The 23,861-nt window shown below is 39.2% G+C and overlaps 1 protein-coding gene across 1 annotated transcript; it reads right to left on the reverse strand.

The window, feature by feature from the left end:
* Nucleotides 1–14,747: 14,747 nt before the first annotated feature.
* OCIAD2 (OCIA domain containing 2) lies at nt 14,748–23,463 on the reverse strand. Its single transcript, XM_010574561.1, is given in 7 exon segments — nt 14,748–14,829; nt 16,078–16,183; nt 17,203–17,250; nt 19,422–19,475; nt 20,343–20,436; nt 22,888–22,976; nt 23,403–23,463. Coding segments are annotated over 7 exon segments (534 nt in total).
* Nucleotides 23,464–23,861: the final 398 nt, after the last annotated feature.

Genomic DNA, 23,861 nt, shown 5'->3' on the forward strand with positions numbered 1-23,861 from the left:
TAGACCGATATTCTGACTTGCCCACACTGGGTCTCTTCAGACAGTCATTTTGGAAGAAAATGATAGAATGAAACTGCAGATATTTAAAATAGCTGCATTTAAGTGCAGAAGGTTAAACCTGACAAACCTTGGTAAAAGTTTGAGTGGTATCTTGACTGTTAATATTTGGTTTTGTGAATTTAGCCTTATTTATGAATTTGCGCATGTCGTGACAAAAACCCCATGTTTATGGAGAAAAGATCCTGATCAATGGAATATTGCATTATTATTACCTGTAAGAAAAGAGCTACATTGTCAAAATCACTGAAGGTTATTTCCTAATGTTTGCATTGCCTGCTCTGTCTCAATCAAAATGTTGTCTTCCATTAGGGATTCTCATAGTCTCAGCTGTGCTGTTTCATCTTGCAGCATTGTGTTTATTTTGGGGTCTTGGCTGTAGGGGAGCAAAAGCTATGATGAAGTTGATAGCATAAAGGCATTCCTGACATCCTTGTTGGAGATAAAAAATAACTTACCTACCAAGATGAAAATTTTCAAAGACCTTATTGATTTAGTGGACTAGCGGCAGAGCAGCGTGAATGAGAAGATTATTTTGGGGGGCTACAGAGCGATCAGCTGAAATGAGGGGGAAGATGAGGATGCTTAAAGAGCCAAATACTACTTACAATAATCAAAACAGGAAGATTGCTTTCAGAAAAGCTGATCTTCTAAAAAAAAGGAATATGCTAATCAGATAATCTTGAAGCTATATCAAAAATTTAACTTACAGAGAATGCTTCTCGTGGCCGTGATGAGAGAACTCTGAAAATACACGAAGTCTGCCAGAATTACATTGCTGTGTTTTTTAGTGCACTGTTCCAAAGCTGGTTAGATTTACCATGAAAATACTCACAAATTTTCTTAGTTGTGAGTTATGCAAGTGACAGGAGGCAGATTTAGATTATAAAAACTGGAGCAGATTCCTATAGTGGTGGGTTTCCATCTGTAAAAAGAAGAAATGTTTTTTCTTTTGAACTAATGAAAATTTTGGATGAATGAGAACTCTCCAAGTGAGAAAACGCAGGAGCAGGCTTACAACATTGAGCAAATAACAACACCTAGAAGACACAAACTATTGAACAATAAGCTTGCCAATAAAAATATTTTTTTTTTTTATTTGGGGCGTTTGGGGGTGATACTGGATTTTCTCAAGTAAAAGAATATAAGGATATAGTAACTTTTGTTTCTCTCGGGAATCTTAATGCATGCTTATACTGCAGGTTGTTTATTTTTATAAGGGAATGATCATCTCAGGAGTTGACTGTGTGAGTTAATGTAAATACCTCTGCAGTGTGGACACTCCACTGAAAAGTGAGACTCCCTCTGTTTCTCGACATTCACTGTGAAAGTTACTGTTATGCCAGTAAACTTACTTGCGTGTAATCAAGTACTTCATAATTCACTGGAACCCTGGGTTGGGTTGAAGGCCTTATGCTCCTATTTCTGGCCGTTCTCCGGTTCTCAATCTCAGGGTATTTGCTGCGCAGCACACTTTAATCCGTCCTGCCAGTACTGATTGTTGTGCATGTACTGCTGTACGTATTTTGTCTTACTGGGTACTTCTAGTTATTTCTGTGTTCATCTTCCTGGCGGAATACTGGCTGTGGACCAGCTAGTACAGAACAGGCACAGAGGGCAGAGTATTTAACCCTGTGCCATTTAAATGCTGAATAGGTAATGCCTATTTCAGACCTAGCTCTCACAAACTATAGTGTTTGGAGAATGCTCGTTTTGTATGCTGGTAACTGATAATTAGCAGTTGATACAATTATCAGAAGCCCGTGATCTGAAAATGAGACTTCCTTCAAAGCGTCTTGCCTCAAATTAATATTTTCAGTGGGCAAACACAGTGTTTTATATAAACTGTATTAGAATTTTTTTTCCCTTTCTTAAAGGAGAAAATAAAAGGCATATATAATTACTGTTGTTTTAAAGGTTTAATGTCTCTGCTTAAGGTAACATTGTGTATACATAAGATTCCTAAATTGAATATAATGTTTTCATTCTGTTGCATCTAGTTAATATCTCTCAGAGGACATACTTTTTTTTGTACTTGGGAACAAGTTGGGTTTACCATCAAAATTCTTTGGCTTTACATCACATCCTTAATAAGTATTAAATACAGGAGAGTTTGCAATCATAGCTGCTTAATTTAAAGGGTATTGGAAACTGATATTTTGTCAAAGTTGGGTCACGTTCAGTTTGCTGTGGCAACGTGTGTTGAACCCCTGATTTACTAAATAGCTGTGGGAATTCAATTTTCTTCCTTCCCTTTTCCTGCACATCTTCCATTAGTACCACCTTGGTTCAGAGTAGGTTTTTTTGAGTCTCCTGATTTCATAGCACCTACCCAGTTACTCATGAGCAGCTTGCTCATACTGCACTTCTTACATGATTTGGGGGGATTTTTTAAACTAAATACAAGTGTCTTAGAGCTCACGGCAGGGATATTGTCTGTGAAAGCAATGTGCATAGATACAAAGAACTAGTAAGAATGGTGAATGTGTGAAGAAAGCATGACAGACCCTCCTGTTTTATGCTTGCACGTGTTTCCAGCTAATACACACCACATTTTTCTTAATTCATTAACCAGGCCAACTGTTTTCCTGGAATATAAGTCCCTCACTACTCTTCAAAAATCACAGTAAGAATTTCACTTTGCATTACCATTTGTATTTCCAATTGTGTGTGTTTACAATCTGACCTAACCACAAAAACGGTGGCATTAAAAAAGACTCAAAGTTGTCTTATGGGCCATCATACCTACATGTTCATTAATAAATGTGAATTAATTCAATATTTATTGTAAAGCTAAGTAAATTTTCTTTCATTCCTCAAAATAAATTTTAACTACATAAAAAAAATTAACTCTTACACCTTAAATCAAACACCAGGAAATGTGTCCAAGTGCTTCACTGTGAACATTTCTAGAAAAACCTTTAAAGTAACTGCTTTCACAATTTCTTAAAAGTCTTAAAAATAAGCAGTTGCATGGCCAATTTAAAGGAGCTAGTAGCATTATCCTCAAATCAGTTGTTACTGACATGCAAGAACACAGAGAGAGGGTTGTGAAAAGCTCTTTAACAGCTGGTAAAGCTCCACCAAAAATCCTGGTCTTGAATGTTTTTGTCTTTTCCCAGATTAGCAGGCATGTTCAGAGTCCCAAGCAAGTACAGAATCTGACCTTTCTGGGGGTTTGTTCCTACTAAAGTTGTTTGGAACAGATCTACTTGAAAGAGAAAAGTGTAAATGAAAAGTAATTTTATTAGCTTAATGAAAGTTAAGCAGATTTGCGGAAGCCTGGGGAAATCATATGTACTACTGTTGCCGAAAAACTCGGAATAAAGAACTTATCAACACCAATTTAGTGTAGATAAGCAGACACTTCTTTATTGACGACCGGGTGCGCGGGTGAGTCCTCTCATGAACCACGCACACCTGAACACCAAAATCATACACCTTATATTGAACTTATTCATGCATATTCATTAGATTTCTGGGAAGTTATTAGCCTATGTAAATGTCCTTTACGCAGGCGCATTGAAGGTCTCTGGTGGTCTTCTAGAGTCCTCTGGTGGTCTTTCATAGTCTTCCTCACTTGTCCGCTTCTTGACCTTCTTTAGGTGATTCTGCGCAGTTTGGCCCTTGGCAGGTAACTAACTGTTTCTTGGCAGATAACTACAAGTTGCTTCATTTGACTCTTCTCAGTTCCCATTAATTTGAAATTCTGACATCTTATGCATTCTTCTAGGTTATAATATACTCCTACAAATAAACACTATATCCAAATTATCTTAAATCTTAAGCTTGTTATCTAAGTTCTAAATGTTCCCACTAGATGATTTTAACCAATTCCTCTGGCCCTGGTACAGGGCTATACAGAGGATTTCACAGCAGCTGTTGGTTGTTGGTTAAATGTGTAAAATGCAATAGATATATAATTTTTGTTAAAATATTTCTTATAATTCTATATTCCTATTAAAATTGAATATGATTAATTCTAACTAATAACAAATCAATAACAAATCAGTAACACTACTCCCAAATGAACCCACAAATTTCTTGCCTCCTTGAGATTCAAGAAGCAATCCTGACTTGTCTGCTCTTTGTTGGAAGCTAAAAGACTTGTTTGCTTTCCCCATGCTGGACTCTTCGTGTGGTGGCCCTTAGCGAGGACCTCGTTCAACCCATGCACACTGGAGGATGCACACCCAGCTCAGCTTTTCGGCTGTCATACATACATCAAACCTTTCATAGTAAGGCTCTGCTTGCAACCCAATCTGTCTGACTTGCAACCAGGATAAGTTGTCTCCCTGATCCCTTAAGTGAGACAATAGCACTGTCAATATCCCTTTACCTTTTTACTGTTTGGTCACCTATTAAGTTGTTCGTAGAAATCAACAAATCATGTTTGGATTTTAATCTCAAGGCAATAAATGGGACAATTTGCATTTCATTACTATTTCAGGCTCTTGCCTTGGGTCTGTTCATATGGGTTTGCCCTAGTTCAGCTGAGCCAATGCAGGTTTGGACACAGATACACCTTGAGTTTATACTTCAAGTATTTTCTTTGCTAATGTAAGAACTGGGCATAAACCACCATCACCAGACAGAAGTTTTGAGGTATCTCTGAGTAGCTGCATTAGAACCTGAACCAAGGAATACCAGGGGGTCTTATACATGAACAACCTTAGCCAGGGCACAGATTTCCAGTCCATAAGACCATCAAGTGAATTATTCTTTCCAAATAATGAGGAAAATAAAACAACTAGCATTTTTATTTAACTGAAGTAAAGCCATATAGCAAACCCAGAAATGCCTAACTGCTCATGTTACAAGATGTGACGAAAAGTAAATGAATTCTTGGATCTAACCGTTACTGAGAGAGCTGCTGGAGAGTAGATGATAAGCCCTTGGGGATAATTTGTGTGTATTTACTTCAGATAAATAAAAACATTATAATCCTTAAAATAATCAAAACATTAACAGCCATGATTTAACGCATTTGTTTCTGTTTGTTCTCTTTAATGCTAATGAATAACAGTTACTATGCTACTTACATGTTACTGTTTTAATATTTACCACTTGTTTACTGTTATTTTTTTGATTGATTCAAAATTTCCTGAGATTTTAAGATACACGACAAGATGCGTAGTTTCAACATGCAGTTATAATGTCCTCTGTTTAGCAGAAGCATAGCTTTGAAAAACTGAAGCGCAAGAGTCTTCTATGAGTTACTTTCATAATGCGATACTGCAGTAAACAAAAAAGGATGTATGATAAAGACATTGCACAATCATCTGATAAAAAGGATATTCAATCACATACAACTTTCACTTATCCTTGAAATGAGAAAAAATCTTAAGATTAAAGAGAAACTGAGAGTTTGATAGATTTCCTTTTCCAAAACTCAATTATTCAGGATTAAAAATCCATAGGATATAACCTTTGTGGCTTTTTTCCACTTGCTCAGTGATGATGTAGAACTCTGTTTTCAGGATATGCAATCTTGGCATGAACTGCTTCTAAACCCCCAAATTTTCAATTCGTTCCTTACATGGGATGCTATACATTCTTTTCTACTCTCTCTAATCCACAGTAGAAGCACATTTCTAGTGCATTAGATTTTATTTTTTCTTATTAAGCTAAAATTAGGTTCTGGATAAATCTAATGCCAAAATAAATAATTTTGTTTGGCTTAATTCTGTAGTTTAAATATAACTGCTAGTCCTAACTACCTCCGGATAACTAGCATTTTAAAACAGCGTGATACAGGAAAGGCTGAATTTGGTTGCAGTAGCTGACGCCTAAACGTCGGTGACGGATTATTAACGCGTCTAAATCGTCTTCTGAATAAGCCCTGCTGAGTAGAAAACGTTGCTGCTGGTAGAGCGTCACGCAGTCAGCGTACACGCGCTTGCGTCGAAGAGCCGCGGGTGTTTTTTAGGGTCCCCCCTACTTGCTAGTTAACGCGCAGCTGTCGGCCGACTTCGAAGGCTGCGTTGTCGACCCCAGCCACGCACCACGCTACCACGCTGCGGGAGCAACGAGCGAACGCGAGGGAGCCCCTTCGGCCCGTCCACGTTCTGGCTGTGCGGGCAGAACAGGGGAGAAGGGCGGGCGGGCAGGGCTGGCAGCTGCTCAGCGGCGTGGTCTCAAACCCCCACCGGCACAAGGGCAGGCTGCGTGCCTGGCGACGGCCGGGGGCAGCTCCCGAGATTGGTACGATCCGCTGGATCCGTGGCGCTGGATCCGATCAGCTAATCCGTGGGCGTGATTAGATGGCAAGCATTTGCTGCTGGGTAAGGTTTCGGAGTATTATACGTGGGACAATGCGGCGGGAAGTAAGCTTGGGCACGGCCAGGTCAGCCATCGCAGACCTCAGCCTACGGCTGGCATGAGCGAGGGCTGCGTTTAAAACACTCCTCTGGGAGGAAGTATTAAAGCTCTTTCTTGCTCCAAAACACCCGCGCTTGCCGACGTGCCTAACCGACACAGCGTTGCTGCTGAACGCTCGAAACGTGTGTATGTGGGAAGTAACGCTTAAAAGTTCAGGTAAGTGGGGTTTTTTATGCAAGATTCTAGCATCAGCTTTGGAAGTTCCATTGCTCCTGAACAATCTGTATGTCAAAGACAACAGGAAGAACATCCATTCCCACCCCAGTATTTTTTTACCCTTCATCAGCAGAGAAAAATACTATATAGTAATTAAAATGACTTAAAGGTGTGATTTCTCAGGAATCTTGAATCTTGTGCTCTCTGCACATAAAGATATTTCAGTCTCCACTTCTAGGTATTAGCTACTGGGGTTTTAGTTCATTTGGCGAGGCTCTTAACTTTTTTTTTCGACAGCTGTAGGAATATAACAATCACTATAATGGTCACCCTGTCTCCCACGATGGCTCGTGATCCTTCTAGAAGGCGATTCTCCAGCGGAATGCCCTCCTGTCCTTCTCTGATCCAAGGTGAGAAGCTTCCTGACACAAAGGTTGCATTTGGATCGTGCAAATCCAAGTGTTTCACAGCGACGAAGCCTCTGTATAGACCATGCCTTTTGGAGCCATTTTGTTTGTTTCCACCATATCCTGTGGCAAGCATTCCATGATGGAACTGTGCTGTGTAAAGAAGTGCTTCTTTTCTGTTTGCTTTAAATCTGATTTCACTGAGTGCCGACCAGTTGTCATTTTACAAAAAACAGCAATTACTTGTTTCCTACTCATCTTTCACACTGTTACAGATATCATGTTCCTCAAGTTGCTTTCAACCTGGAAAGTGAGTTGCTTAATCTCTTGTGAAGAAACCATTTTGTACCTCTGATCATTCTCTTTTTTTTCTTTTTCCTCCTTTTTCTGTCTCTCAGGTCTGTTGTACACTTTCTGAGGTGCATTGGAAGCACCACAATATTCAACATAAGGGCATGCCACAGAACTGCTCTGTAGTATAAGTCTATTTTTTCCCTAGGAATTGTTAATGTTCTACTTGCCTTTTGGCTGTCATAGACCACTGATCTTCTGTCTTGCAACTATGCAAAACTATGCAAAATCACTCCCAGAACTCTGTACTGAGAATGTCAGAGTAATTTAAAACCATGTGATGCAGTTAGTATTTTTCCCCATGACAATGAAGCTTATTACTCAGACTCTCAGTATTGAGATTTTTTTTCCTAGCTCTATCATTTTGTCATCAAGAAACTTAGTCATGTTTTCCTTTGTCAGATTGTCTGTTAATATGTTGACCAAATGCCCCCTAGCATGTCCCCAGAAGCCCTCTCAAGCCTTCTAGATTTTAAACTGGCCTTGAGAAGAGTCTCATTTCTTGAGAGTCTCATTTTCTTGAGAGACTTATCAGAAAAAAAAAAAAAAGGCAAAAAACCTCCAAACCCATACCAAAGCAAGTGCACAGTATGGAGTAGATCCCTTTGTTCCCATGTCCACTCTTTCAAAAAAGCATTAATAGATTTGTAAGGCATAACATCCTCCTGTGAAAGCTGTAATGATTCTTCATAATAATGTCATAGGTATACTTACGGCACTATAGGACTAGGACGTTACAAATCCACCTATTTCAGACACGATTCCTCAAATGAAGTACATACTTGGGAAAACAGTACACTTTATAAAAGCTAAGTCTGTAAGTACAAGTGGCTTGGTATTTCCAAGATGTGGAACTACTGCAATACTGATGTCAGAAGTTGGATCCCTTTCTTTGGCTCTCCCAAATAGAGCTCCTGTGTGTGATGCCAAAAATGAGTTGGGTGAGTAGGACAACTTATCAGCAGCTCTTTCACTGGTAGAAATAGTCATGAGGAAGAAGCTGCTGCTCCCAAATTAGCATCGCTGTCAGAGGTACCAGAGTGGTGCCTGAGCTAGCTGCCTTTTCATACTTCCCACTTGGCCTGGTCCAGCATGTTCCTGTGGTAACTCCTGCCCCAGAGCTTGCTCTCTTCTTACCAGCCCGGCCCAGAGCCCTCCCCTCCCATTAACTGTCCTTGCACAGCATGCTCTATTCTCTCATTCTCCTCTCAAAATACAATTAAGCAAGCCCCAAATCTTATTTTTGATAGGTATTTATAAAAACTTGAATTGTGAGCTTTCATCTCCCCTTCACTCCCAGTTTTAAAAGAGAATTATAGACCAGCTGGCTTGCCTAAAGTCCAACTACTAAGTCAGGATTTAAACAGGAATGTGCTTTGTTTTCAACCCACAATTGCTTCCTCTTCTAAAACGCAACTCTTTTTTTTTTTTTTTTTAATTTGGATTGAATACAGCATCTGTAAAATGATTTCAAACAGCTAATACAAAAGTCCCCAAAGACAAGCAATCTATTGCAGTTGTTTGAGGTTAATGTTATTACAGCTTTCCTCTTTTACTCTGTCCCTTTTTCTATTCATAATTTCATAAAGTGGATTGAGGCTTACATAAAGCTACTCACTTTGCATGCATTACAGCTGAAGGTTGCATTTTGTTTCTTGATTTTAGCAAGTACGTGGACTTCAACTAAGCTGTGATATGCCTAAGCACAGTTAAACTGCCTCATCTCTGGGTGAAGAAAGTAAGCTCTACTTTCCAGGTACAAATGATTAATAGGAAGCTATGTATGTTCATTGGATTTTTTTAGCCTTTTTGTAACATCTTCCTGCCAAAAGGGAATGTATATCCTATTATTAGTACAAGAAAATACTAAAAAAGTTTTAACACTACATAAACAATGCTTGATCCTTTGTAAGGTCAACTATTTTTCCTCCTGGAGATCTCTTCCCCTCGTATTCCAGACTGAACTAAAGATAACAGAAGCAACTGATTACCTCAAATCTTTCCCTGTTTTTTTTAATAGGTCACCCCTAAATTCAATGTATTCAACTTCTGCTTCAATTAAAACCAAATTCTTTAACCGACTTGTATGGAATGGATGATAGTAACAGTCAACATAGGTTAGCTCATTAAATTGTGCATAATTAGTACAAAATGGCTGTACTAAATTACAGTTCTTAGAGCACTCTTTGTTAATCATTAGGAGCTTGTCTTCCCAAGTAGAAGAATCCTGAGGCTCTGGCCATGAGAGCACATGAGGTTTTGTCCAGCTCTTCCTGTCTCCCTTTTGCATGAAGTAGTAACATAAAATAATCAGTATGCATTCAAGTGTTCCTTTCTATATCATACACTAACACCCCAACACCTGCTTTCTTACAGAAATTCTCCTGTGAACTACAAGGCACTTTTTCATATTTATTTGTCAAATCTTAAGAAGCTTAAAAGTTTAACTAGGTCCTGTAAGCCATCCAATGCTAACAAATCCAGCATCTGTCTGATTCCATCCCTACAACACACATACAGCTACCAGGAAAATTCCAACACACCTGCAAGTCACAGCACAATGAAAGCCAAGTGGCTCCAGTTTTGTCAAATTAAATAACATGGTACAGAATGAGTTATGAATCTTCCCTATCCTTTTGTAGCTGGTGCTTTTGGGAGAGTCAGTTAACTTAAATTTTACATTATTTTAAAATTTTAAAGTTGTATTTAAGAAATATTGCAACATCATTACTACCTCATTATAAAGGCTGTAGCTCAGCTGCACGCATGACTAGATTGTTGGTTGAGAAACTGTATTTTAACAAAATTAAATAACAACCTTGCCAAAACATACCCCCAGTTATTTCTCAAATCAAGGAGTATCATGTGGAGCTTGACACCTGACAGGCTTAAAAAATTGTTTGGACATAAATCCTCTGAAGTACAGAAAAATGCTTTAAAGACCTTCTAAAGAACAGTTGACCCATAAGCTGTGCTAATTTTTCCTTTGATACGCACAAATTTAGTGCTAAGACATCTTAGATTCACAAACACTCTTTTTTTCTTAACAGTGTCACAGTAACTCAAGAACTTACATCCACACAATTAGCTAATCAGAGTATTGCTTCTTGCAAAGTATGGAAATAAATTTAGAAAAAAAGGAGACAATAGTTTTTATATAACAGTACATTTATTACAGCAAAGTAATAGGAAGCCTGAACAAAATTACATTTAAAGCAAAGCTAAGTAGCTGAGTTGTAACGCCAGCAGGTAACACTGACCACAAGAACAACCTCTGAGAGTCTGACATGAAAGGTCAGCCTGTCACACGCATCAACCTCCTCAGCATCACACGGACCTAACGGCTTGCCTCAGATAACCCAGGCGTGACTAACCTTGGTGCAGTTTGTTGCTGTTATCTTGACAGCAGATGTCAGATGAAGGGAAAGCAACTAAGACATGTCACCATACAAGTTTTGCTGGCTATCACACTACACTTGTGATAATGATATTATTTTCACAAAGGAGGCTGACTTCTCTGTGGTTGTGTAACCCCCTCTCCCTGTAGCCCCAGTTGAAGGCTCCCCAAGGCTTACCTGTCTGCACAGCAAGCATCAGCTCTGATACAGCACAGCTACCTACCCTTGACTCAGACTGCTGAGAAAGAGCTGTGGAAAAAGTCTGTAGAAAGATAGAAAGTGTAAAATTAAAGCCCCTGTTCAGACAGGGGTTCTTAGCAGTTCATGAATTCAAGAGGGCAAATACCGATTTGGAAAGGTATAAAATCTTAAAGGAAAAAAAAAAAAAACAGAGAGGCTAGTTAGTGTAACCTTTCTCCTCCCAGCTGCTGGCTGCCTGGCTAGGAAAGACTCTCCAAGTGCCCTATCAGGGTGGTGAGCAGTTAGCCTAACAGGTTGTTAAATCCAGAATCTCTCTTGTGTGTAGTAGCCAATTAATAGTTACTTTATACTTTTACATTCTATATAACCCTGCTTGCAGAATCCCTCTGTGCCCAGGTAAGATGCCCAAAGAAGCTGGTTCAAAAGAGGATTACTAACCATAGGCATAGTATAAAGCCAAACAAAAAAACCCACAGAAGATGGGCTTCACCAACTAACAGCGAAGCACAAACTTTTCAGTAGCTGTACATTTGGTTTCTATGTGAACACCATCACTGTGTTTAGGGGAAATGTCTGCTCTTGACTTCCTGAGATACTTCATTAAAGTTTGTATGTCATGCTGTTTATATAGAGTGCATGCCATCTCATTTTTTCTCAACATCTACTAACCTTGGATTGTGCCCAGACCATAAACTGTTCCAAACTACTGTATCTTCTTGCTCATTATGAATGTGACACATGCTTTTGATATCCCCAGCAAAGTGGATTTTTATGTAAATCTGGCCTATTAAAAGTTGGTTCAGCACAGTAATTGCAGTGTGACCATACCGTAATGAACTTCTAGCTTAGTACTTTTAAAACGCTCCATAAACAAGGAGTCAGTTCAAAGACTGGACAGCTGCTTAACTGCAAAATCATTTAAACATCCTTGCACTCTTTCCTTTTGACGTAGAAGACAAACATTCCAGCATATGGCATTTTGCTTGCTACACAAAGTATTACCAGCATCTAAGTACAACAGACAAATTTATTTTTTCAGCACTAAGAACTAAATTGCACTCAAGGGAGAAAAAAAAAACATGCTGAGAAGAGTAAGGAGAAGAAAAACTAAAAAGTGCATTACAAGAAATTGGTATTTACTATGAACAGAACTATCTAACACTATGCAAGCACTTCCAATAACCCTATTTACACCAAACCAAAGACATTATTTCTTCTCTACAGAATAAGGCCTTGAAAGAAGAAGCTGAGCCACAGGATTTTTATCATCTTCACCACATCTGTAAATGGGATGAAAGGAAACATTATTTAGCTGAGTGGCACCTTGGTTTTGATGTAAAATGTGCAGCTTCTTCGTAGTTTCTCCAAGAACTCTGCAAAGTCCCTGAGGATAAAAGAAATTACCCTTAGATTCATCAGCATGAGTATAGTTTTATCCAGGCGGTCCTCCTAGGCAATGCCAGAGCTTGTGATGTACGCTTAGCATGGATAGTGGTGAGATGCACTCAGTAGGGTCTCTGTACATTTTTAGAGCAAAGCATGCTAAATGAAGAATTTTGATTAAAACATAAAAGAGGTTATGAGGTTATTATTTTCACTGTTCAACAATACAGAAGACAACACAATGCTTAGAGTATTTCTTTTCCTAAGTTTCTAAAACTTGTCCATGAAAACTGATTTCTGGCAAATTCAAAATACCACACTGGCACAAATACAATGGCTCGTTCCTCCCAGCAATTAAAATTTGAAAGAAATACACTTGTCTTGCATTTGTTTTCAGACTATGTTTCTGACTGAGCTTTCTAGCCCTTTTAAACAACAGACAAGACTTAAGTGGCTAGTAAAAAGCAATCAAGGTCTTTGATGAACATCTGAGCTGGAACAGGGAACAGGTCCCACAGCAGAAATTCCAGGACCCGTTTCAGGAGGAAAACAGAGGGGTCTGTAGCATCCTGCATTCTTCCCTTCATACAGCTACAAGACTCCTTTGTATCTGAGACAATTTGGAATTTATTTAAAAGCTAATTGGTACTTGTACACCAGAAAAAATACTGTCAGCTCATGGAGGAAGGCTGAAAAATGGAAAAAGCTGAAAAAGAAAATGTGTTTGGATTTAGAGTTCTGCAAGCTCCAGCTCTGACAAACAGTGGAGGTAAATCCCACCATCAACATTTGATTCCACTACACAGGTAATTGCTAGTAAGTGACCATCCTCAATTAAATGTGCTTTGGGGTCCTTATTTGAAATAGGTAAGGACACTGGCCTACATAAGCGAACATTTATTTAAGAGAAAATTTTCAAAAGCACTTAATCAGCACAGTAGTGTAAGGGCTTAATTAAGCTCACAACTGCTAATGGATTTAGGGCGTCATTCATTCACAGTTATCTAAGCCTAGCTTGCTCCCTCCTTCATGCTGGCACTAGCAAGTTACCCCTCAGATAGGTTTTCTGGCTATGATTTTTTTTCCCTTTTCTTATGGGCTTTTGATATCCAGCTAGAGCAGCGAGCTGATCTGGAGGGCCACATTGTTCCACGATCTCTACAGCTGGTACAAGAGAAGCGCTGCCCATTTTGGCAGCAACCCTATTAGGTGAGCCTAAGCCAAAGTGCATTTTCTGCTAGCAGCTGAGTGCTTGCAGCTCTTGATATAGTATCATCAAGCAGCAGCAAAGTTGATGAAAACCAGGAATTTATTCTAACGGCTTTCTTAGGACAATCCTTACTGCTGTAACATACTGTTGCATAGTAAAAATCCAACAAAATCTCTCTTCTGGTAAGTAAACAGGTCCTGCTAGGATACTCCTCCTTATAGATTGCAGCCATGCACTTTAGAGCAAGAAAGGCACCATTGTCAATATCCTTGTCTAAATTCCTACATAATATATGCCAAAGAGACTCAGTCCAAAATTTCTCCATCAGACTTCTGTTCCAAGCTACAGTTAGAGCCATAACAAACTCACGTGGCAGGATTTCAAACAGGCCCTCTGCTCTCCTCTCTTGCAGGCAGCCAAGCTATTTGCAAACACTTTCACACATTCTCCTCCCTGTGAGAAATGTAGGCCAGCTTACCACAAGCAGAATGTGTGAAAAATGCTTTTTAAAAGCCCAGCTGCTGGCCTGTTTTTCATAGACAAAGAGTGAAAGTGCTTTTCAAACACTCCCTTGCCTTCCACCCTGTAAAGCCTCCTTTTTCACAAAGGGAACTTTCCCCTTTCCGGGGAAAAAACATTACATGGGATGTCTCCCTTGCCCCACCATGTATATGTTCCAGCACCACTCTTATACTACCCTCTCTAAGGCTCTGGCCAAACCATAGTACTGGACGGAACCCACACACACCCCAAATAAACAAACCAACCCACCCTTAACTGTGCCTGCTTTTAGATTCTCAATATTTCAATGTATTTTTAAATATCAACATTATCCATAATTATTTGATTCTTAAGTAAAAAAGTTGGAAATTGAAGGGAGTTATATTTGTTTTCATACAAGTAGTCAATCCAAATTAATGCCAATTAGGTGAATAATCAATACTCTGCTACAGCTAAAGCAGAAATTCCTCAGAAATGGGGGATTTAAAATTAGCATGAAAGATATGTAAGGTAAAAATGAAGAAACAAATTTAATTAGAAGCTATAGATAGAGAATATTTCCCTGAATAATGCTCAGATTTTAATCCGTGATTAAAATCCATGATTTTCACTATATTGTCCAAAGGTTTCATACAACAATACCACTCAACATGGAAAATAAAATATGAATTTATTTTAAATTTCAAGCTTGCCTACCTGGGACTAAGATGCTGAAGGAATTGAACCTTCTTTCTCATTCAATCCCAATTTTGCTTCACATTCCTTAAAAGTATGATGACAATGCCTACGATATTGAAAGCAGATAAAATATTCAAGAATTTTGCTGGATTTCTTCTAATACAACCATATAGGATGCTGGCAAATGTTCTTGAAGAAGTAATCTCTTGCCTATATTCTCCAATTTTTGTAACTGCTTTATGGGACATAAACTGCAAAAGATGACATCTAATTGTCTCAGCCAATAAAACTCCGTTAATTATTATTAACTACTGTTTCCAGCAATTGCCAAAATATAACAGGATTCTCTAAGCAGGAAAAGACAGTCCTTGCCATTGTACCTATCAATAATGAGCAAACAGAGTTAGGAGCAAGACACATAATACAAAAGAGTGACGAATAGCCACTTTGTGTAACACCAACTGAGGAGAGTAATAGCTTTGTGATGTGGGGGAAGAATGGAAGTAGAGAGATATATGAACAATGAAGAAGCTTCCCATTATCAGTCAGGCATTTTCATAGGCATAAAAGCTCATGCTGATATGGGGGAAAGATGTGGAAAGACAGAGGAGAATGATTTTGTGGTAGGATTTTTGGAAATGTATTTTGTGTGTGAAAGGTGCATGTAAGAAGCCATACTGAGAATGAAAAGTAGTACTGGCAGTTGAAGGAGGAGCTTGGAAGGAAGTCACAGTGTGGTTTGACAGGAAAGAGTACTTTATGTGAAGTTTAGAAAACAATGACTAAAACATGGAGGTGACAGAAGGCGACCATTGAGATCTATCATATGGATAGAGTTGCAAGGTGGAAAAAATCCCCTTGCAGTTTGTGCTCTTTATGGTTTGGCATGACAGTATGAGGTTGGACAAAGCCGCAGAGGAGGAGGTTGGAATGTGGGCTGACATTGAAATTGTTAAAATATGAGGCTAGTGTAAAAAAAATCTGGAGTATATTTGGCCCGATGTATGGTACAAAGGAAGACTCAAAGGGCCGAGTGATATTGTAGATGATCATAAGACACTTAGAGGCACAATACTACATGAAAAGAGAACTAGTAACTGCTGTTCCATCACACTTAAAAGTATGATAATTTCATTTAAATCATGGATTTCCTAATAACATGTATTACACTGAGTTTAATTTGCATTTTCTGAAGAATATTTAGTAGTTCTAATATTGTCATATATAGCCTAAGAATATGAGTAGTACCTCATGACCTGATCACAGAATTTAAATTCACAGCTTTGCTGCATATAATTTTTACTATGTTTTAGACTATTTTGATCTAGGATTAATAATTTAAATAAGTACAAACCCTTTTTGCTGTGGACCAAATGGTACAATACCAATCTTCTGGAACTTTTTTTAGCATTCTCCTATGCATGACATCTTTCCAATGGCAAAACTTAAGACTTCAGCAACTATAAAGACAGATGAGAAAACATTGTTAATACAGAAGCTTAAATCAAGAGTCTGCAATTGGCTCCATTTTAATCATATGACAAATTGCATGTATCATGTCTTCTCAAAACATGTCACAAACACATGTGAAGTTACACAGGGATTACAGGGATGATTTCAATAACTATTGAAAACCAGCTACGTATCATGAGACATAGCAACTGGTCCAAAACAATGCATACAGGAAAAGGACACCATATTCATATGAAATGACAAGATTTCAGATTGAGAGGAATGGATTATAGGGAAAGCCCACAATGAAATTAATTCACAACATCAGCACTAATTTCTCTCACCCCTGTATGCACACCATGGTATATTTCCAATGATCGCAATTTTAACACTATCTTCTTTGGGCTTCTAAAAAGCTAGAATGTCAGCCTGCCATACTCTGGCACTGGGGCTTTCACTCATTACAGAGTCAGAATAAAAATAAAAATATTCAACATCCTCAATTTTCTGTTGACCTTCTGCTGAAGAGGGAATCAACTTCATTTCTTGCCATTTAAGGGCAGTACTTTACTGTACTGTACAGTTTCTGTGCTTTTATTTTTCTTCACCAACATGGTCATGAATTAGTTAAGATGAGCCAAATGAACATATGAAAAGTAACATACTATTTTATATATTATACTATGATGGCTCCTTGATACCATAAACTGTGTGATCTGCTAAGCATGGCTGATCAATGAGGCTGACATTATTTATAAAACAAAGGTGAGACCGGAGTTTTTACCAATTTGAGAGGATATATTAAGTAAATATGAGCTGCTACTGAAAATGTTTACATTAAAAGAACCTTATTTCATACCTTTCTTTTTAAACACAACAGAATTCTGATTTCCTAAAGCACTGCGGTAACATTTCATAAATTCAAAAAAAGGAAGAGTTTGAAAAGAGATTCAGAGAGATGCATCCAAGGTCTGCATATCGCCTGTAAACAATCTTTCCTTTCCTTTTAGAATTGGGTACAACTTACTTGCCATCTTAGGTAATGCACCAAATCTTGGGCTTGCTGAGAAAATGCCTAAAATAAAAGGGAATAGTCAGAAAGCTTATTCACTTGAGGAATTCACCAGCATTCAAAACCAAGATGGTATTTTTCCTACAAGCTTTTGCATTTCTGAAGGTGAATGCTGTACAGAAATTTAAAAGTCCATTAACTCAAATTTAGGACATCCGGGCTCTTTCTATTCCACTAGTTCTTAGTGCATCTGTTCTGGGGCATTCCTAAGTCATAGGAGGAAGAAAATCTGGACTTTGCAGTATTCAGTTCAGGCAGGGGTTCGGAGTGTAAATCAACATGAAAGCAGCACAGCTGCCACTGGTGACACCTGCAGCACTGTCGGAGGAGGAGATGGTGGTTTATCTTTCAGCACAAACCAACCTTGCAAATATAATAGCGAACTGAAATCTCTCACTCAGGGTCCAGCTCCCTGTGCTGCGACAAGCAGGCACAAACTGTTCTTCAATAGTTTTCCGTGGCTATTGATTAAACTTGTGTTAAACTGTACCATGGGTATCTAGCCTCCTCCTCTGGAGAGGAGAGATCATACATTTTGGCCTTGTAACAGGAGAATACAGTGTGCTGAATAAGAAAACCGAAAGATTATCTTTAGCTTTTCCCACCAAAATCTACCTTCCCCCAGTAAACACCAGGAGGTGGAACCAGTATGCCTCTGAGTGCATGTGGGCCTGCCAGAGGAGTGCCATGCTCTGGAGGAGGGCTCCCTGCAGCAAGATTACCATGGCAAAAGGAAGGGGAGTGAACAGTGTTTGCACTGTTACGCGCATTCAGACAGTGTTGATGAGGCTCAGAAGCTCCAGCTTCTTCTAGAGCCACTGTACTGTGTGCAGCCATCGGAGAGGCGTGCGTAGACAGAGGAGCATTCAGTCTGTGCTAAGTGCAAGGGCCTTCCCCCACTGGCATCTATGCAATTTTAAATTGGGTCTCTCAGGGGAGGGAGGAACAAAACTGTTGTTTGTTTCTAAACAGGCCCTCCCCCAGTTGTTGTCACACAGTAATGATTATTTAATATGGGCATTTGTTATTTCACAGCTGATCAGAAACATCCAAGTACAACGGAGAGAAACTGAGTACCCCGTACCAGAGGCTGACATGTTAGCTACTGAGAAAACCCCAGTGTCCTTCCTACCACTACTCACCCTTTTTCAAATGCATAATCCTTCGCTTTCCTGCACACACTCTCCCTTGCTCCTTCCCTCCCTGTCTGCCTACAAAGCTCATAGGTCAAGGAAGCAGTAGGGAACCCACATCAGCCTCTTGTGGCGTGGCACCGCTTTTAGGTTTTCTACTCTAGTCCTCCTGATCATCTTAGTAAAAAAGAAAATGAATGTGATGAGGAGGAAACATGGTAATAGTGGCTGGAACAAAACAAGGGACTTGCAGTCACACACAGTGACAAAAGGCTGAGCCATTTCCACCTCCTCCATTTGCTGTCTCCCACCAACCATGTCTTAGAGCCCCTGGATTCTTTTCTGACCAGTTACTGATGCAGGCTGAAGGATTGTCTTATTTGCTCCTGTGGGATACACCCATCTTAGTGGTCTTCAGGGTGGATGCCCTTCACTCTTTACCCAAAATGGTAACCTCAACCTTATTATTAGTCAAGACCCCCAGAGGGAAACTCAAGGTGCAATTCGTAGAACCAGGCTCATCCACAACAGAAATGGAATACAATTCTCTTTTGTTTTAGCATGCAGATCGCAAGCAATCTCTATAAAAAAACCTCTGTCTCCTCACTTTGGCAGTATTCCTTGTCCCTTTGCACCACAGCTGTATTCATATTGATATATGGTCACTGTAAAAACATTGCCAGCATTTTTCAAATAAACCAACACTTACAGCTACAGTACCTGATTCTAATGCCCCTGCTCAGGTTGTACTATGCTCTGCCCTACAAGCAACCCCAGTGAAGACTCTATACATGTGATCATGGTGACAGAATCTAGCCACCAGTCTTTGAACTAGTGAATTCTCTTTTCAGTTCACAGTCTTACAAAAGAATGACTGTGGCAATGCATACATAATGATCGAATCACTATAACAATGATGGTGATGAGTGAGAGGAATATTCATCTTGAAAAACAGCAGGCTTTAGGGAAACTTGCATTTCAGTAGTAATTCCAGAGTCTCAACTTCATAACTGAGGACCATCACGTATTTTTTATGTTTACCTTTTGAGGCTAGCCACTGGGTTACAAGCATGCTCCCAAGAGACAAAGGAAGAGCTGTAAAAATAAAGAGGAGGAAAGAATCTGGTATGAGCCAAAATTTGTTACCTATTTGTTAAATACATTACTCTTTTATATGTTAAATGTTTTATACATTAAATGTTTTATATGTTTATAATGTTAAACACATTACTCATCTTCTAAACATTAACTTTGCATACTGTCTTAATCACCTATTACATCTGCTCATTCAGATTACTATCTCTTCAAAGCAAGGATGTGTTCACACAGTGCCAGACATCAAGCATGCTGTAGCACCTGGAGCTAATTCATAATATATATTTATTGAATAATAGCTTCCATAATCTGAATATCTCCTCTCAGTACTGCACCACTAGTAATGACAGCAGCACTGATTAAATGCTGAAACCCTTTTCAATCTTCTACTTTCAGAAAATGTGTAATTTAGATACAAACTGACATGGTGGACTTAAAAGGCACTAAAGCACTGAGTAACTGATGTTTTAGATGTCCTAACACCTAAAGAATTTCACAAACCCAAGACACATAGCCATGCCTGCCTTTCATTCAAAGGCAAGAATAACTATGTAATAAAGTAAAACATTCCTAAGGTTGTTTTAATAATGGACTTCAAGAATAGAACCAGCTCTATGATTGCTAAAGTAAGTTCATATTAAACAAGAGCTTACTTCAACCACCTTTACCTGCAATGATTACATGAATAAATCAATTAACCCTATAATAACACATCACTCAAAATAAGACGACAAGAGTTAACCCACAATAATACCCCAACAAAACCCAATGTATTACAATAAATGGCATGGCATTTTGCAGCCAGTTTTGTGTAAGTACATCAAGAAGTCGTTCTCAGCGTGATAAGAACAAGTTTGGATTACTCACATCTGTACCAGAAACTTTCCTTTTTGCATTCTTCACGGATCTTTGCAATTTCTCCAGCACTGTGAATGTGACAGATGGGACAATAGAACATTGGCTGAAAAGATAAACTTGGGTTAGCTTATTGAATTTAATCTCACAGGAAGAAAAAAATAAATCAATTAAAGAAGACAAATTATTTTAAAAACAAATAAAATACAATGCAAAAAAACCAATCAAACAAGCAAAACTCCTTGTTCTGTTGTTAGCAGTGTGATGAAATACTTGATATGCCAATACAGAAACAGAAAGAACTACATAGGTTTTAAGTTAAAACCACTCATCCTGTTGGTCTGTACTTTCCTAAAATAGCTCAGCTGTTGCTTACCCCAGAAATATATTGCTTTATTTCTGTTAGCCATTTCATTCTCATGAACTACATCATCGTTCTGGGAGAGAAATGACAGGAAATAAAGGCAGAGTGGTAGTTTCTAAAAATGAAGTTCTGCCCTGTACAGAAGTCAATTTAAGTTCAGTAAGAGCGGATTTTGCAAGTATTCAGAAGAGGGTCAACATAAACTCTGTCAGATTCCCCTAACTAGCCTAACTTATTCTCTGAGCAGCTTAAGTACATTCATGGCATTAACTGAACTCAACCATACTGGCTTCACCCTCATAATAATCAGCTTGCCAACAGGCTTCTTTTAGACTAATGGTAGCTTTTTTTTTTTCCATTTTGATTGTGAGAAAAAAGTGACAGTATCTCTCTTGCATTCTACTATCCAGGGTATTGACATATAGATGTAAGTAGATTATTTTTCTTTCTTTAAGATATGACTTGATTATCAGTGTTAGCACTTGTAGTATCATTACTGGACATGTGAAATACGTGGGTATACTGGTTTTGGCTGGGAAAGAGTTCATTTTCTCCATAGTAGCTGGTATGGTGCTACATTTCCAATTTGTGACCAAACCAGTGTTGATAATTCAGGGATATTTTAGTTATTACTGAGCAGTGCTTACACAGAGCCAAGGCCTTTTCTGTTTCTCACCCCACCAACATGTAGGCTGGGGGGGCACAAAAAGTCGGGAGGGGACACAGCCAGGACAGCTGACCCCAACTGACCAAAGGGATGTTCCAGACCAGATGGCGTCATGCTCAGCATATAAAAGCTGGGGGAAAGAAGGAGTCATCATTAAGTTAAAATTAATTGAAATTTTAACATTTTTCTGTAAAAACACAACATCTGCAAACATACTTATTCTTGCAAGCAAAACCAGACTTCACAGAACAAGCAGTGCCTTGGGAAAAAGAGCACATTAGTCTATTACAGGATTCTACCTCATTTTATGCCCGACTGATCCATGATTTTGTAACCATAATAATGAAATGCATTTATTGGCCGCAGCCACACATTTCACATTTTAGCTAATTAATATCTCAGTCCTTCTTCAAGCACTGCTCCCACTACAGTTAATGGTGGTGGTGCTGCTTGGGTAAACAGTACAGAACTGACTCCACTTCAGACCCTACAGAACCAGTCCAAACTGGTTTCACAGCAAGGTCACAGCAAATACAATAAAATCCAAACAGGCTGAGTAAAAGATAAGGAAATGAGTGTCAGGGCCCTAAGTGCGCCAACAGGCTTTGCAACCTTTCTGCCCCCGTAAACACCCTGCCAGGGGTTTAATTGCTTGGGCGCAAAGTCAGCTCGCATATGGCACAGTTGCGTAACACTAAATTAGACTGCTGTGAAAACAGCGAATCTGGGAGAAAGAGCTGCAAGAAGCTTTGCCCAGGGCCTCTGCCTCTCGGCTCAGGAGCTGCCTTTAAGCTCAGGCCCTCACCTTAACTCTGTTGCAGGTACGCCTGTACCTGGCCTTTTACCATGGTGATCCCTACCTTGCCTTGCTAACTTGACCTCCTGGCTTGCCTTGTTCCTACGGACTTGCCTGGCAATCACTGACTGACTGTTAGCTGACCCTGGTTAACATCACTGGATCTGCTCTGCTCCTCTTTTTTCGGTACTGTGGGACTGTGCTCCTTGTCCCTGAGGTCACAACCCCTGCCCAGCTTGCTGTCACTCGTGGCTCCCAGGTCACCTTTACTTGCAGATCAGCCCACTTTGGCTGCTCTCTGGCAGTGACTGGTTAGCAACAAGGTCATACCCCATTTAAATTCCTTGATTTCCCCAGCAGAGGGGAATGCTCATCTTCTGTACAGCTGGAGGGCAGGTTTTTGTGCGGTACTGTTCCCTTCTCCCCTTCTGAATACATACACGCATGCACAACTTGATGGGGACAGGTTATACTGGACTAGTACTCAGACACTAGTTCATAACTAGTTTAACTAGCATAGCATAAATCAGAGCTCACTATCTTAACACTCAAAAGCTACTAGCCCTCTGAGTCTAGTGAATCAGGAAGAATAACACATAGCCCTTTCTTCTCTTCATTTATACACTTAAGCTAACAGACATCTGTTTCTCTCTTCAGTGAGCAACCAATGCAAAATCCCAGTTATTCACTAGCAATAGCATCAAAATAAAAGGGAGGAAGCCCAATTTACCCATCCAGTTTGCTTTAGTGGAGATGTCCAACTTTCCTGTTGGGTTGTTTCGGAAGAACTTGTCTCTTTCCTTGTACCCTGCTGCTGATCTTGGTCAGCAGAAAATATGTGTTTTACACTTGGCTACCTCTCTTTCTGCTAGGTACAAAGGTAAAAACCCAAACTGTCATATTGTTACTGTAAGTTCAGTGTTCACCTAGAAATAGTAATGACCAAGTTGAAAGGAGTATGTTTTTTTACAGCAGAGAGCATCCACTGACCTGTTTATATACAGCTTACAGCACAGTGTATCACTTCCTAGCAATAGAGTTGTGTGTAGCCTAATTCAAAGAGCGAAGTTGGTAAGTACAATCAGATGCTGGATTATGACCCAGCACAGCACTCTCAATCATAAAGAAATGTGAACAAACATGAGCAGCTCATCCAAAACCTTTCTAATTTTTATTGTATTGCAGGTCAAAAATTCAGCTTCTTTAGTGCGCTGTCCAGAATCACTGTACTGCTTCTATCCTCACTGGCATCATCTGAAGTTTTGATTCCACAGGACCCACAATACAAGCCTATCACAAACCACATCTGGTTTCCAACAAACACAATTCAGTTACAAACATGCTTTCAAAAAAAAAAAAAATCTGTAAGAATAAATAGATTCCAAAGAGTTTTAGAATTGCAGTCTTCCATGCCTAAGAACTGTGCTGCTAGGGAAAAGCAAGAAGGAATCCTGTTTATTTCTGGAGTAATTCAAACATCTAAACTGTGATTTTTACCTAGCTCTTTGCTGCATGGTCTGGCACTTTATTTATCAACATACAGGGCACCAGGGCACCGCTGCTTTTCAAAAAGTACCTTCCAAGAATGGTGGCACTGAGCAAGGCTAAGGTGACTGCGAAGGACAGAGTTAAACAGGAAACATATGCAAGAATTAATAACCTGAATGTTTTTTGGCATTCATAATATCACTCTATAAACCACTT

This window comes from Haliaeetus leucocephalus, unplaced genomic scaffold (assembly GCF_000737465.1).
Source record: "Haliaeetus leucocephalus isolate CR32 unplaced genomic scaffold, Haliaeetus_leucocephalus-4.0 Scaffold439, whole genome shotgun sequence".
NCBI classification, from domain to species: Eukaryota; Metazoa; Chordata; class Aves; order Accipitriformes; family Accipitridae; genus Haliaeetus; species Haliaeetus leucocephalus.